We start from the raw sequence: 17734 nt of genomic DNA, 5'->3' as shown, positions 1-17734 counted from the left end.
AGACATAAACATTTTTCAAAAATGGCATGTTAGGGGAACACTGGAACAGAAATGACTTTAAGTGAAAGGTGCAAGAGATTGCCTACAAAATAAGAGGTGAGGGGCGCAATGTATGTAGGGGTTCAATATACAATGAGGCTAGCAATGTTTCCGGAGATGACTGCTAACGGGGTTCATTGGGGAACGGATTATTATAATCATATATATATCTATATATATATATATATATATATATATATATATATATATATATATACTACTATATATATATATCATATAAAAATATAATATATATATGTGCGTGTGTATACGTACATATATATACACATAAGAAGGTACGTGACCAGTGACCTATTTCGCAAACCCTGACATACCGAATGCACATAACAATGCACCCCGTTATAATTTTTTAAAAAATACGCAAAAAAAAAGAAACGACAAACATACGCACGCACACACACACAAACACCAACCCGATAAAAAAATACAACGAAACCTTTTCGGCGGCATCGGAAAAAGAATAAGAACTTAAATGATCCGCCATCAAGGTCCCATTGCAGTTAAATCGCGCACCATTCCCGTCGCACGAGAGAGAGAGAGAGAGAGAGAGAGAGAGAGAGAGAGAGAGAGAGAGAGAGAGAGAGAGAAGCCATTGAGAGCTATGCTTACAGATCTACTGAACGGCCCCGCGATGGTGATAAAAGCTGCAAAGATTGAAACGACCGACGCCATATTACCACTCCGATGTGGGCCGCAGAAGAACTGGTAGAGCGCTCGACGATGCAAATATTTTTGTTTATTTCTTTTATTACGTCGGGTTGTGAATGCTGCAGTAATTTCCTTTTACTTTTACTTTTCTTTTGTCTTTATTCGTCTTTGTTTGCTGTCACGTCTGTTGCATGAATAATGAATATGCGAAGTTGATCACCATGAGAACGTGATTTGGTAAACCGTTCAGATTGTCTGGCGACTTTTAGTTTTCTGTAAAAGAAAGCTATTGTGCCGGCTTTTTCTGTCCGTCCGCACTTTTTTCTCTCCTCACTTTTCTGTCCGCACTGTTTTTTTGTCTGCACTTTTTTCTGTCCGCGCTTTTTTTTGGTCCACACTTTTTCTGTCCGCCCTCAGATCTTAAGAACTACTGAGGGTAGAGGGCTGCAAACTGGTACTCTGATCATCCACACTCCAATCATCAAACACACCAAATTGCAGCCTTCTAGCCTCAGTAGCTTTTATTTTATTTGAGGTTAAAGTTAGCCATAATCGTGCTTCTGGCAACGATATAGGCCAGGCCACCACCGGGCCGTGGTTAAAGTTTCATGGGCCGCGGCTCATACAGCATTATACGGAGACCACCTAAAGATACATCTATTTTCGCCGGCCTTGATTATACGCTGAACAGAAAATTCGGCGCATTTTTTATTTGTTTATCTGACAATTCACTGTTAAATCCCACCCCCTTTTTTGGACCGCCTTTTCCGATTGACGTATTCTGTCATTATTCGATTGCTAATTATCTGAGCTAATTATTTATTCAACTCACAGCTATTTTCTTCATTATTATTTTCATTTACTGCATTACATTACCTTTGTCATGTGGAAAAAGGGACATGATGAATATTAATAATCTAATAATAATAATTAATCCTACTTTGAGCATAAATATTACTGGGTTGTTACGGGTAATAATAATAATAATAATGATAATAATAATAATAATAATAATAATAATAATAATAATAATAATAATAATAATAATAATAATTATTATTATTATTATTATTATTATTATTATTATTATTATTATTATTTACACGCTGCAATTCCATTCGACCTCTCTCTCTCTCTCTCTCTCTCTCTCTCTCTCTCTCTCTCTCTCTCTCTCACTTCACTTCACTTCACTTCACTTCACTTCACTCACTCACTCTCTCTCTTTCTCTTATTTACAAGCTGCACCATTCGACCTCTCTCTCTCTCTCTCTCTCTCTCTCTCTCTCTCTCTCTCTCTCTCTCTCTCTCTCTCTCTCTCTCAGAATTCTCCGCTCTTAGCTTCCAAATACAAATTGCATGAAAACGCTTCCTTTTGAAGTTTTTCATAAGTTTATTTTTATTACTTTTCTTTCTGCTCCTCCCATTCAATAATAACTAAGAAATAAGAGATAACGAGGAAATGGATTATTATTATTATTACTATTATTATTATTATTATTTACTTTATTTTGCTATCTTTTCCTGCCCTCTCTTAGACGCAAATAAAACTTGGAATTTAAGTAAATAGAGCGTTTAAAACATTTATTTACTTAAGCTTCAAGTAAATGCTTATGTCCAAGTAAACATATGTAAAACTCATGAATTAGTTTGCATGATAAATACATTATTATTGTTAGTATTAGAAGATGTTGATGTATTACTGAAGTTCCACTTTTTTTTTATTTTATCAAATAAAATTTGATGTGTGTGTCTATATAATATAATTTACATACACATTTATATATATATATATATATATATATATATATATATATATATATATATATATATATATATATATATATACATATATATATATAGAGGATCTGCTGGAATATTGTTCCGAGGTTGCCAGCATTTTACAGAGTGATTTTCGTGTGTATTAAATATTGTTAGACCTCTTTTTTTCTTCACTCGAGAGAAGATATGAGAGTTAACTCAATACTGGGCGTCTGGTTTATTTTTCAGTGGGTGGGGCGAAGCCCCCTACTTCGATCAACTAAGCCACAAGGAGATATAACAGAACGAATCCTATAACTTTCTTTCGTCGACCAGGATTCCAGTCCAAGGTTTCCTGCGCTCTGTTAATCAGGCCAGTGGGTCTAAATGTGTATGTATGTAATTTGTATGTATGTATGTGTATATATACATATATATACACAGACAAAATGTTAGGCCATCTTGAAGGCTCGGCGGTCAAAGTCACCGTATTTCAGTTGTTTCTAAACCAGAAAAGCTGTTCGAATCCAACTGATGGATATCAAGAATAATGTGGACCTGATAAATAAACTAAATAGTGTAGAGATTAATAGTGAATCCAGCTTGTAAGTTTTGATGTTGTATCACTATTCACAAAGGTGCCAATAGATGATCTGATGGCGTTTTTATCTGAATTGTTAGAGAACACACAGCTGGATATCCCATTTTCTAAAAGTAGCTTAATTGAACTGATTAAATTATGTGTAAAAGATTGTAAATTTGAATTTAATGGTAAATTTTACTCACAAAATTTTGGTATGGCAATGGGAAACCCTCTATCCCCAGTGTTAAGTAACTTATATACGGAATTTTTTGAAAAGAAGATATTAAACAACATAATCCCACATAATGTAACATGGTTTAGGTATGTTGACGACATAATTTGTGTATGGCCAGGAACCAAGATGTAAAAACTTTTTGCCAAGTTAAATCAATTAGTACCATCAATTAAATTCACGATGGAAATGGAAAATGATGGGTGCTTACCGTTTTTGGATGTCCTCATACGAAGAAATAGTAGTGGGTTTAAATACAGTGTGTATAGAAAACCCACTAAAATTTCTTCCTATGTGCATTTCTATTCTGGACAAAGCAATAAGGTTAAAAAGTCAGTGTTTTCATCTATGTTTTTAAGAGCATTACGGGTATGTAGCCCTGAATATATGGCTGATGAAATAGATAAGATTAGGAATGCAGGCAAGAAATTGAAATATCCTGATAGTGTATTAAACAGTGCATTTGAAGCGGCAAAAAGACTATGTATCAAAACCAGAAAGAACCTTACAACACAAAAAATTTGCTTGTTTTGCCTTATAATAATAATATGAAAGATATCCTCATCTTCTTAAGAATTTTGGTGTTAATGTCGCATTTAAGAACAATACAACAATGAAAAATGTACTTATCAAGAACTCCCTAGACAATACTAAAGGGTGTGTATATAAAATTCCGTGTAAGTCTTGTGACAACTTTTATATTGGCCAAACCAGGAAAGCACTGGAAAAAGAATTGAACAGCATAAGAAATGTGTGAGATATGCACAAGGGAATAGTGGTATATTTGTACATGTTAGTGAGAACAATCATGCTATCAACTGGGAAGGGGCAAAAAGGATTGTATATTCTAATAATGCACTGGAAAGGAACATCATTGAATCTAGCTTTATAAAAGAAAGTTACAACCACAATATGAATATCAGTCAAGGGATGTATAAACTTGATCCTTTAATATCAAAAGAAATTTGTAAATTGTTTAAACTTTAAGGTAGGCAGTAGAGATGTATGAAAATAGGATTATCATATTTGTAAACACAGTACAGGGTAGTAATGTTAATGAGTTTCCAAACTCCGCCTCCATGACACCTGTCAGGTGTGGATCTGAGGTGGGGTATGGTCTGTTTATCAGCAATGTCCCCTGAGAGTCTATTGTGATTTTTAGCCAAATGAGTTTTAAAGGCCACTCCTACCTCGACACCGGCCTGAGTGGGGATATGTAGCCTCTAACGCAGGGGTTTTCAACCTGGGGTACGCGTACCCCAGGGGGTACGCCAAAGGTCAGTTAGTGGGTACGCTCTCCCGACGGGTGTTAGGGTTAGGGGCCTGGCCGCCCACTGACTGCATAGCCGCAGGTAAATAATTATCAACAATTTTCTTTATTTTTATGGAATTCTTTGTGTTTACAATATTGTTGGTTATGTCAGGAGAGTTGTGTACTTACTTCCCTTCAGTACAGTACTTGCAGACATACACAATGGAATGTTTTTCTGCTTTTGTTTTGTTTTCTACTTTATACAAAGTGATGGGGCTACATTACTGACATTAAAAATACCCAAAATGGTACGTGGGGAGAAAAAGGTTGAAAACCCCTGCTCTAACGGTTGTGTATGTTCGTCAGTACTGTTCTTGTAGTATATATAATTGTGACTTCTCATACTCTGTATCAGTCCTTCGTCAATGGCTTGGAAATAAAGTCGAAACCGGTCAGGACCTACACCCCGTTTCTTATTTTTCACCTGTGGTAATGTGTGATAAATGAATCACGTACAAAAGTGATAATAATCATATATATATATATATATATATATATATATATATATATATATATATATATATATATATATATATATATATATATACACACATGTAAGGTTTCTTTATTTTGTCCTTGTAAATACGCAGAAACACTACCAACTTCTCGCACGCTTATGACGTAAAGTCCAGCTAAAGAACTGCCGAGGGGAAGTCATATTTATGCAAGAAAAACGTGGGCGGTCTGAAGGCATTGTGCCTTTTCTTGAATTCTGAAGAGGCTTCGTTCATTTTTTTATAGCAGAGTTAATTTCCCTGTGGGAGGTCATAATTCTCCGTAGAAGTTTACATGTTTAAGGGTTTACATACATACATACATACACACACACACACACACACACACACATATATATATATATATATATATATATATATATATATATATATATATATATATATATATATATATATATATATATATATATTATACATATAAAATTGTATATAGATATACATATATATAGACATAATAAGCATCTTATCTTGTAAACGCAAAAGTATTAAACTTGCCGCAAAATGCGCCGATACCATATTCTTATTTTTCATCTCTTAATATCTTCCTCATTCGGATGAGATGATTAAACATAAGACTGTACCAAGAAAGCTGAGAAGTGTGTGTGTGTGAGAGAGAGAGAGAGAGAGAGAGAGAGAGAGAGAGAGAGAGAGAGAGAGAGAGAGAGCTGAAATTCCTCCGTCTGTTCCAGAACTCGGAAATTAAAATGCATTTCTAGACGTCTTGCTCCGTCAAAGGCAACATCACGGGATTATGTTAGTTCCCCATTTTTCCTCTCCGTCCGTTTCTTATTTTTCGTTATTCCGAATGCTAATTAGCGCCGTTCTCCCCCGCCCATCCCCCTTCCCCCTCCCCCCACCCCACAATACCTACGCTGAATAAGCACGGAGCTCATTAAGAATTTAATGCAATTTTACCCCAGCTCCAAGTTCCAATATGGTCTGCGCGTTGTCGCCTGCCTGTGTTACACAACAATAATTATCATTTTCTTTCTCTTATTTATATCGTTGAGGGAATAGCAGTTTGCACCTTAGGTGCAGAATTGACATCTGACGGACGAGTGACAGGAGGAATAATGGAAATAATAGATGAACGTTCCACTAGACAACGAGAGAAAAGTGTCGAGAGATGACGTCTGTCCAATAAGGGAGCGAATGAGAAAGGGTGCAGAATCTTTGAATAATGTTTGGCTAAACTGAAAACAAAAATAATGTTTGATAAAGAGAGAGAGAGAGAGAGAGAGAGAGAGAGAGAGAGAACAATAACTGAATATTATACACTCCACCTTCATATTATATACTTCAAGTACCAGTGTGTTATTATGGATTTGTGTTATATACACAAAAGAAAAACACACTAGAATTCATTTTTTTAGGTGCCAAGGTGACGTCTAATTTTCTGAAGGAGAACACGAGGGTCAGTGATAATAAATAGTATTTGGGTGGCATGTTTGTATAAATGTTACGAAATTTGTTTACTATCAAATGCCTGTGATTGAGTTTACCCCTGACTTGCCGGGAAACTCTCTCTCTCTCTCTCTCTCTCTCTCTCTCTCTCTCTCTCTCTCTCTCTCTCTCTAGCTTGAAACTGATTTCTCTCTCTCTCTCTCTCAGGGTGGAAACCGATCTCTCTCTCTCTCTCTCTCTCTCTCTCTCTCTCTCTCTCTCTCTCTCTCTCTCTCTCTCTGGCTGAAAACCGCATTCATTTCTTTCTCTCTCTCTCTCACTCTCTCTGACTGAAAACAGCATTCATTCTTCTTTCTCTCTCTCTCTCTCTGGAAACCGATCTCTCTCTCTCTCTCTCTCTCTCTCTCTCTCTCTCTCTCTCTCTCTCTCTCTCTCTCTCTCTCTCGCTTCTATTCCACTTTTAGCCTTAGGTGACATCTGTCAGGCAATGTAGGTATGTACACGGGAAGAGTTTGAAACAATGGCTTTATGTAAGAGTAAACAAACAAACAAAAGTGAATTTTCCATTATTTTCAGTTTAAAAAAAACAGTCTACCTAAATAATTATGTGAGGTCAAATTTACTCCACGATGTGATCATTTTTATTACCCTCTGGAGAAACAGTGACAGACCATGTTAACAATTAAGGAGCCGGGCGAATCTGATTAACATTTTATTCAGCATAGTGGAAACAATAAGGACAGCAAAGAGAGAGAGACAGAGAGAGATAGATCGGTTTCCAGAGAGAGAGAGACAGAGAGATCGGTTTCCAGAGAGAGAGAGAGAGAGAGAGAGAGAGAGAGAGAGAGAGAGAGAGAGAGAGAGAGAGATCGGTTACCAACACACACGAGAGAGAGAGAGAGAGAGAGAGAGAGAGAGAGAGAGAGAGAGAGAGAGACAGATCGGTTCCCGACACACAGAGAGAGAGAGAGAGAGAGAGAGAGAGAGAGAGAGAGAGAGAGAGAGAGAGAAAGGATCGGTTTCCAGCCAGAGAGAGAGAGAGAGAGAGAGAGAGAGATCGGTTTCCAGCCAGAGAGAGAGAGAGAGAGAGATCGGTTTCCAGCCAGAGAGAGAGAGAGAGAGAGATCGGTTTCCAGCCAGAGAGAGAGAGAGAGAGAGAGAGAGAGAGAGAGAGAGAGGCGGGATGAATGGATAAATAGAAGATAGTAAGCAGCAGATAAATTAGGTAGCAAAAAAAAGGACTCTTCTGATAAAAAGATAAATGTTAATATTTGTATTTTTGAAATGTATAACACTGCCGTAAAATATGTACACATAAGCAGAAAATGATGAGCATTTTCATTTCATGAATAATGTTAAATATTCGCAGTGGTACACAAATACCTCATTCAGAAAAAAAAAATGAATTGAATATTAGCTACAGAGACTGTAACGCTTTGTACCGTGCAAGGCCAGGCCTTGTAGCCCATTGCTCAATGCCAACCAACCCCGCCCCATCCCCCAAAATCCGGTCTTACATCTAAACTCTCATTGCAAAGTTAATTGCTAACTTGCAGTATTGTATTGCATAATGCCTTTGGAAGGTGAATCTGTACCGTATGGATCATGCGCTGGAGCTGGGAAAGTTGGAAAGGATGAGTATTATAATCTAAACAGCTATTATTATTATTATTATTATTATTATTATTATTATTATTATTATTATTATTATTATTATTATTATTATTATTATTATTATTCAGAGGATGGACCCTATTGATACGGAAGAAGCCCACCACAGGGCCCATTGACTTGAAATTCAAGCTTGCAAAGAATTTGGTGTTCATTATTATTATTATTATTATTATTATTATTATTATTATTCAGAAGATGGACCCTGTTCATATGGAACAAGCCTCTCACAGGGGCCATTGACTTGAAATTCAAGCTTCCAAAGAATATGGTCCTCATTAGGAAGCAAGAGTTAATATCGAAGTAGATACAGACATAAGAGAATAAGTAAATTACTAAAAATATATAAAAAAAATATAAGTAAAGTACTACAAAAGTAAAAAAAAAATCTACTGCAAAAGTAAGTAAAGTAAATTACTACTATGAAGATTAAGAAAATAAGTAAATTACTACAAAAGTATAAAAAAATAAGGATATTACTGCAAAAAAATTAAAAAATAAGTAAATTACTAAAAAAATAAAAAAAAACAAGTAAATTACAACAAAATCCAACGTTTGGTAACGTGTGACTAATGTCTATTGTTTGGGGGGATAGGGGAGAGGAGGAGGGACTTCTCACTTACGTAAAAAAAAAAAAAGAAAAAAGAAAACTGTACAAGTAATTAAAGTTACTCGGATTTGAGAGATAAAGTGGCCTAGTCAGAGAGGAGCAGGACTTTGTAATCAAAGTTTAATCTGAAAAGAACTTTGCGCGGAGTTTTCCTTTCCCAAGTTTGACCTCCCCATTTTTTTTTTTTTTTTTTCAATTTCGGCTTATTTTCGGGATGGGAAATGCCCTGGTGGTTATGCTGGCTTTATCAGACGTTTAAAATGAATCTCAAGTCAGTTTAGTTCAAATTTGATCATATAAGTAAAGGTTCAATTCAAGTCAGTTTCGCCTAAATTTGATCATATAAGTAGGGACTAAAATTAACTTCAAATCAGTTTCGTCCAAATTTGATCATATAAATAAAATTAACTTCAAGTCAGTTTAGTCTAAATTTGATTACATAAGTAAAATTAATCTTAAGTCAGCTTCGTCTAAATTTGATCATATAGCCTAAGTAAAATTAACTTCAAGTCAATTTCGTCTAAATTTTATTATATAAAGTAAAATTAGTTTCAAGTCAGTTTCATTTAAATCTGATCATATAAGTAAAATTAACCTCAAGTCAGTTTCGTCTAAATTTGATCATAAGTAAAATTAACTCCAAGTCAGTTTCGTCTAGGTTTTATTACATAAAGTAAAATTAGTTTCAAGTCAGTTTCGTCTAAATTTTATCATAAAAGTAAAATTAACTTCAGGTCAATTTCGTCCCAATTCGATCATATAACTACGTCAAAATAGTCCATTTTCGACGCATTGCTTATGATGTAGCTGCTTAGAAAATAGGATTTTGGGAAAATGTTTGATAAAATTGCTGGTCAACTTCCTCTTAAATATTATGAAATCTCGATTCTCGGTTACACTAACTATAAATGTTCGTTTACTCATCCGTGTTATATTTTGTTCTGTTGTCATTTTTTGCTTTTAGTGAGAACTTTTGTCGAAATTGTGACATCTTTAAGTAAAAGAAGTTATTTTTATGACCTGTTCCTAATGTTAGCAAACATTAATGAATTTTGAATTGTGCAGAGAGTTATAACTGAATACATGCCACCCTGAATAACAGGAAAAACTTTTACCTTAAGATTCAGACACAAGGGTAATTTTTTCACTGATATTCATAATATCTGACCAGTCCTTTTATTGTCTTGATTACAGTTATTCTTCCGTAAAAGGAAAGTCTCGTGGGTGGGCAGAAACATGTAGAATTTCTCAAGGAAGCTGTCTCAGTGACATAAGAATTATATACTCTTAAAAATGATACATGGTCAATCATCAGTTGAGCACTTAGCTACCATTTGCGAGGTCACGGATTCGATTCTCGCTTGGGGGGAAGTGCCGTCAGTGCACCTCATGCGGTGCAGTGTAGGCATTACTTAAGGTTCTTTGCAGCTTGCCCTCGGGCCCTAGCTGCAACCCTTTCGTTCCTTTTACTGTATCCCCTTTCATATTCTCTTTCTTCCATCTTACTTTTCACCCTCTCCTAACTATTGACTCACAGTGCAACTGCGATGATTTCCTCCTGTTGCACCTTTCAAACCTTTTACTGTCAGCTACCGTTTCAGCGCTGAATGACCTCATAGGTCCCAGTACTTGGCCTTTGGCCTAAGCTCTATATTCAGTTCAATTCAATTGATGGTCAGACATTTGACCCAGCTGCAAATGGGCATTTGTGATTAGCTGGGTGGCGCATATCTAAGAAAGGAACTAGCCACCCTGCCCTGCAACCCCACTCCATTCGATGGTGTGGGACTGTGTATGACTTTTGCTGTTATATATATATGAATGAATAATAACCTGTACTGTTATATGCATGCATTTATAAACTGACCTACATTGAAAGCACAAACCCATACGCAGCTTAAAGTGAAACTAACCGCGGCATATCGCGTTATCAAAGCGCAAAATATACTGCAGATATCAATGACGAGCGATAAAAAAAAATGGTCAAAAAGAAAACATTCACCTTTTTACGCCGAGTGACAATCGGCTTTATATCAAAAAGAATTTCGAGTTTGCATTTCCCGTTGCAATTTCGCATCATTCAGAGGACGCCATTTTGTTTTTTGTCAGTCATATCCCTGATAACAGTTTGCCTGATAATTTTCACGGATTCCAATTGTGTTAGTGATGAATTACACGCTTCGCAATCTTTTCACTGAAGGGCAGTGGGCGCTGGTGGACGCTGCGTTTCGAAATAAATAGAATTATACATGTTTGCGTTCGCAGTGCCCAGGGTAAACAATAGTTAAAGAATTCAATTGCTCGTCCCCATTTCCATCCATTCAGTTTTAGCGTCGAAATGCAACGGTTAGTTAGTTCATGGTGTTGCAATGCAGGCATGGAAAAGACATACAAAGGATTCACAAATAACTAGCGACAAAGAGAGAGAGAGAGAGAGAGAGAGAGAGAGAGAGAGAGAGAGAGAGAGAGAGAGAGAGAGAGAGAGAGAGAAGTGAAAATGGATGTTACAATTGTACAGCATTTTACTTGTCAGAAACTCTGCGATTCGATCCAAAGTTTGCTGGGTGTAGCTTATCAGGCTACGGTTAGACTACCGTTGACAGTCTACAGTTAGACTTCTTTTGATAGTCTACAGTTAGACTGACTTTGATAGTCTGTGGTTAGACTGCCGTTGATAGTCTACAGTTGTTACACTACCTGTGATTGCCTATGGTTAGGCTACCTTTGATAGTCTACGGCCAGACTACTTTCGATAGGCATCGGTTAGACTACCTTTGATAGTCTATGGTTAGACTACCTTTGATAGTCTATGGTTAGACTACCTTTGATAGTCTATGGTTGTTACCTTTGATAGTCTACGGTTGTTAGACTGCTTTTGATAGCCTTCGGGTAGACTACCTTTGTTAGTCTATGGTTAGACTACCTTTGATAGCCTACGGTTGTTAGACTACCTTTGACAGTCTTCGATTGTTAAACTACCTTTGATAGGCTACGGTTAGACTACCTTTGATAGTCTATGGTTGTTAGACTATTGATAGTCTACGGTTGTTAGACTATCGTTGATAGTCTACGGTTGTTAGACTACTGTTGATAGTCTACGGCTGTTAGACTGCCTTTGATAGTCTTCAGTTAGACTACCTTTGATAGTTGTTGGTTAGACTACCTTTGATAGTCTACAGTTGTTGGACTACCTTTGATAGTCTTCGATTGTTAGACTACTTTTGATAGTCTACGGTTAGGCTACCACTGATAGTCTACAGTTAGACTTTCCGTCATCTAACCCGGGATTAGCCTCTCTTATCACTACACGCTGTAGTTATTAATATGCAGAATGAAGGTATTATATCTTTGACTGAACCAGAACGGTACGTAGCGTCCGTAAATAGCATTTTAAATTGATATATATTCTTTAATTTACATTATTGACACTTTTCATGTCAGTGAAAAAAAGTGTGTTTCGCCCGAAGAATTTGTTTGGCAGTCTATCAGTAAACGGATAGATAATAAAATGTTTACACTTACAGCACTGTGATATTACCCTTTGAAGTCAATCGGTTAAAGTCATAAAATATTTGGGTGTTGGGCTGCACTGGAATTAGCCCTTTAATTTCATTGCCTAATTCGATCAGTACACCTGACGATTGTTTACATTGTAGTTGTGTATAAAATAAATTTGGATATTCCCTTTTGATATGCACTGAGTAATCAGGTTTCGAAAAATAAATACGTTTTTATTATCGTTTTTTTTTTAAACTTTCCGTTTCTCGATTTTATGTTATCAATTATGTTTCCGTTTCGCCTCTGAAGTTTACTTTCTAATTTGAATTTGGATATGATGCCACTGATAAAAACTTGAAATTTAGCCTATTTGAGTTGCAAATGCAATTGGTTCTTATCTAACATATTGAATAGGTATTGCGATGCTACAACTGTCATAGCAGTATTTAAAGAACTGTATGTAAATGTTTTTAAATTATTTACTTGGGCATAATAACAGAATTTTTTGAAGTGTTCATACATTTCGTCATGTCTCAAGTCGGGCTTCTTGTCTCCTTTTCACACACACACACACACACACAGAGAGAGAGAGAGAGAGAGAGAGAGAGAGAGAGAGAGAGAGAAGGAAAAAAATGTCTGCACTTTACAAGAAAATGTTATTACATAACCACAAAGACTATCTGTCAATTAAAATTTAAAATATCAAAGCAATTAGAGAGTGCAGTAGTCATCAAATAGCTACTTAATTATTTTAAATAGCTGAGAATATATAGTAGTTAAATATTTAAACATTTTTTTTTTCTTCCCAACAGCTCAGACTCTCCAGAGAGCCCACGAACTACAGTTCAGAGCCTTTCCCCGGCGGAAACGGGTCACATTGGCGGTCGTAAATAAGGTAAATGAAAAATTATTGTTTATACTTTCACTCCTGTTTCCTTCATTTCATTCATCTTTATCATCTGTTCCATCGCATCTTCATTCCATCTGTCGTCATATCTTGCTTGTTGATGAGCATACGTTGTCTTTCTTCATGCCATCTACCGTCATAACTTTTTTTTATTGATACATATTTGTTGTGTTTTCACAATTCTTAAATTTGCTTATCAAGTCTCGATTCATTTTTTTGTATTTTTATCTTGCGTGGTATCAGCTTTCTTGACCCATGTGAAGGATACTAACTCAGTTGTGTGTGTGTGTGTGTGTGTGTGTGTGTGTGTGTGTGTGTGTGTGTGTGAGTGAGTGTGTTTGAGAGAGAGAGAGAGAGAGAGAGAGAGAGAGAGAGAGAGAGAGGATAGAGGGCGTGAAATCTGCAGTTCGTTTTGATCTCGTACCTTGGTTAACTTTAAATCAAAGAAACGCGAAATAAAAGAGAATAGGATAATTAGCAAGGAGAAGAAAGGGGAAGAAAAACCTTACATATGTCGGATGGGGAGGAAGAAATTCAGGAGGAAGGGAAATAGAAGAAAGATTCCATGTTTGAAAGGGATGAGTCCAAAGCATGTGAAAAAGGATAATTAGTGAGACGCCAAGAGAGAGAGAGAGAGAGAGAAAAAGCGTGACATCTAATTTCAGATGTTTTTTACTGTTTATTAAGTTGTATTTATGGAGACTCCAGTTATTTATATATATTTTGTATCTAGGAGACTCCAATTTATATGTATATGTATATATATATATATATATATATATATATATATATATATATATATATATATATATATATATATATATATATATATATATATATATAATTTTATCATTAAATGTCCCTGGACTTTTTTATGCTTGTGTGCGCTCGCGCGGTCTTGCGCGCTCACTTGCGTGTCCATATACAGTGCCGTATTTAGTATTCAGTAGTATTTGGTAATAAAAACAGTGTGAATATGACCAGTTTCCTCCCCCCGCACCCCCAATAAAAAAACACACCATGATATTTCGCCTGAAAGCAACAAAACAAAACAAAAAATTCCATCACCACAATTCAAAAAATACTGCCTGGAACTGAACAGCTTTTTTAAACGGGAAAAATATGAAAAGGAACAATTAATTAATATTTTTCTTTCGTTTGGCTGCATTATGCGCCATAAAGAGTTCACTTTCTTCCCCTCCCATTCACTTTTTATGAATCATAATCTATTCATTCAGGGGCGGCGTTTTGGGGGAGGAGTGGATGGGTGTTCACGGGGAAGGGGGGGGCGTTGGAGTCCCCAGGAGACGGGAGGGGGAGTGGATTGGTGTGTGCCAGAGCTGGGGGAGTTCCTAGGAGACGGGAGGAGGAGTGGATTGGTGTTTTGGGAAGGGGGGAGGCCCTAGGATCCCGGGGGGCTGGGATTTGATTGGTGTGTGCTGGGTGGGGGGGGATACCTACGAGACGGGAGGTGGAGGTGATTGGTGTGTTCGGGGTGGGGGTTGGGCCTTAGATAAGGAGACGCCGGGGAGTGGATTGGTGTATCACGGGTAGGGGTGGAAGGTAGGGGAAGGGCTCATTCAGGGAAGGGAGAGGGGGAGGAGCGGATGAAGGTGTGGGGAGGGGAAGAGGATCCCTAGTGGAAGGGGGAAGTGGAATGGTATGTACGGGGTGAGGGGAAAGGAAGGGGATGCTTTTACCCGTAAGGGACTGGGGGTATGTATTTGTTGCCCACTGATAGCGCCATGAATAATCACATGAACAAATGCGAATGAATGGCTTTAGTAATGAATTACACGTTGCGTTATCCCCTCATCGGGATGAAATCTTTCAGCAGAGAGCCGTGTCACTCACGTTCTATCAGCAGAGAGCTGTGTCACTCACGTTCTATCAGCAGAGAGCCGAGTCACTCACGTTCTATCAGCAGAGAGCCGTGTCACTCACGTTCTATCAGCAGAGAGCCGTGTCACTCACGTTCTATCAGCAGAGAGCCGTGTCACTCACGTCCTATCAGCAGAGAGCTGTGTCACTCACGTTCTATCAGCAGAGAGCTGTACATTCTATCAGCAGAGAGCTGTGTCACTCACGTTCTATCAGCAGAGAGCCGTGACGTTCTATCCACGTTCTATCAGCAGAGAGCCGTGTCACTCACGTTCTATCAGCAGAGAGCCGTGTCACTCACGTTCTATCAGCAGAGAGCCGTGTTACTCACGTTCTATCAGCAGAGTGCCGTGTGTCACTCACGTTCTATCAGCAGAGAGCCGTGTCACTCACATTCTATCAGCAGAGAGCCGTGTCACTCACGTTCTATCAGCAGAGAGCCGTGTCACTCACGTTCTATCAGCAGAGAGCCGTGTCACTCACGTTCTATCAGCAGAGAGCCGTGTCACTCACTTTCTATCAGCAGAGAGCCGTGTCACTCACTTTCTATCAGCAGAGAGCCGTGTCACTCACGTTCTATCAGCAGAGAGCCGTGTCACTCACGTTCTATCAGCAGAGAGCCGTGTCACTCACGTTCTATCAGCAGAGAGCCGTGTCACTCACTTTCTATCAGCAGAGAGCCGTGTCACTCACATTCTATCAGCAGAGAGCCGTGTCACTCACTTTCTATCAGCAGAGAGCCGTGTCACTCACATTCTATCAGCAGAGAGCCGTGTCACTCACATTCTAACAGCAGAGAGCCGTGTCACTCATATTCTATCAGCAGAGAGCCGTGTCACTCACATTCTATCAGCAGAGAGCCGTGTCACTCACATTCTATCAGCAGAGAGCCGTGTCACTCACATTCTAGCAGCAAAGAGCCGTGTCACTCACATTCTAGCAGCAGAGAGCCGTGTCACTCACATTCTAGCAGCAGAGAGCCGTGTCACTCACATTCTATCAGCAGAGAGCCGTGTCACTCACATTCTAGCAGCAGAGAGCCGTGTCACTCACGTTCTATCAGCAGAGAGCCGTGTCACTCACGTTCTATCAGCAGAGAGCCGTGTCACTCACGTTCTATCAGCAGAGAGCCGTGTCACTCACATTCTATCAGCAGAGAGCCGTGTCACTCACGTTCTATCAGCAGAGAGCCGTGTCACTCACGTTCTATCAGCAGAGAGCCGTGTCACTCACGTTCTATCAGCAGAGAGCCGTGTCACTCACGTTCTATCAGCAGAGAGCCGTGTCACTCACGTTCTATCAGCAGAGAGCCGTGTCACTCACGTTCTATCAGCAGAGAGCCATGTCACTCACATTCTATCAGCAGAGAGCCGTGTCACTCACGTTCTATCAGCAGAGAGCCGTGTCACTCACGTTCTATCAGCAGAGAGCCGTGTCACTCACGTTCTATCAGCAGAGAGCCGTGTCACTCACGTTCTATCAGCAGAGAGCCGTGTCACTCACGTTCTATCAGCAGAGAGCCGTGTCACTCACGTTCTATCAGCAGAGAGCCGTGTCACTCACGTTCTATCAGCAGAGAGCCGTGTCACTCACGTTCTATCAGCAGAGAGCCGTGTCACTCACGTTCTATCAGCAGAGAGCCGTGTCACTCACATTCTATCAGCAGAGAGCCGTGTCACTCACGTTCTATCAGCAGAGAGCCGTGTCACTCACGTTCTATCAGCAGAGAGCCGTGTCACTCACGTTCTATCAGCAGAGAGCCGTGTCACTCACGTTCTATCAGCAGAGAGCCGTGTCACTCACGTTCTATCAGCAGAGAGCCGTGTCACTCACGTTCTATCAGCAGAGAGCCGTGTCACTCACATTCTATCAGCAGAGAGCCGTGTCACTCACGTTCTATCAGCAGAGAGCCGTGTCACTCACATTCTATCAGCAGGGGAGCATTCTATCAGCAGAGAGCCGTGTCACTCACGTTCTATCAGCAGAGAGCCGTGTCACTCACATTCTATCAGCAGAGAGCCGTGTCACTCACATTCTATCAGCAGAGAGCCGTGTCACTCACATTCTATCAGCAGAGAGCCGTGTCACTCACATTCTATCAGCAGAGAGCCGTGTCACTCATTCTATCAGCAGAGAGCCGTGTCACTCACATTCTATCAGCAGAGAGCCGTGTCACTCACATGCTATCAGCAGAGAGCCGTGTCACTCACATTCTATCAGCAGAGAGCCGTGTCACTCACATTCTATCAGTAGAGAGCCGTGTCACTCACAATATGCAAATTGGAATTCCTTATTTTTGCGACGGTGATGTAGAATTAATATTGTAGAATTTACGGTAAATTAAAAGATACCTGAATACATCCATCGGTGAGCTGATAGATTACTAAGTAAATGAATGGATGTCTATGAATTTATATACAATAGAACAGGATATTAGAAAGTAAATACTGAATGAGGCTTACCTCAAGCGTCTTCTGAACACCCGTCAAACCACCTCTTCTCAGGGTTTGTAGAAATGAGAAATACTCTGGTGCCGATCTCTGGAAATTCTTTCTCCTTTTTCTCTGGTTTTTAACCTTCCTCTCTGTGGAATCAGACCTCTACAAATTTCAGTTTTATTATTATTATTATTATTATTATTATTATTATTATTAT

The 17734-nt window shown here is 38.7% G+C and overlaps 1 protein-coding gene across 1 annotated transcript in view; it reads left to right on the top strand.

Annotated features, from left to right (window-relative positions):
* The window catches only part of LOC136847495 (mucin-22-like), a 26757-nt gene extending 9425 nt beyond the window's left edge, over positions 1-17332 (top strand). The window contains exons 2-3 of the mRNA XM_067119236.1: positions 13104-13177; positions 15033-17332. Coding sequence (XP_066975337.1) covers positions 13104-13177; positions 15033-17332 — 2374 coding nt within the window. The remainder of the gene's footprint in view (positions 1-13103; positions 13178-15032) is intronic.
* Positions 17333-17734: the final 402 nt, after the last annotated feature.

Source organism: Macrobrachium rosenbergii, chromosome 16 (assembly GCF_040412425.1).
Source record: "Macrobrachium rosenbergii isolate ZJJX-2024 chromosome 16, ASM4041242v1, whole genome shotgun sequence".
Taxonomy (NCBI): Eukaryota; Metazoa; Arthropoda; class Malacostraca; order Decapoda; family Palaemonidae; genus Macrobrachium; species Macrobrachium rosenbergii.
Note: the sequence above shows the minus strand (reverse complement) of the source record. Positions and strands in the feature narration are given on the sequence as shown.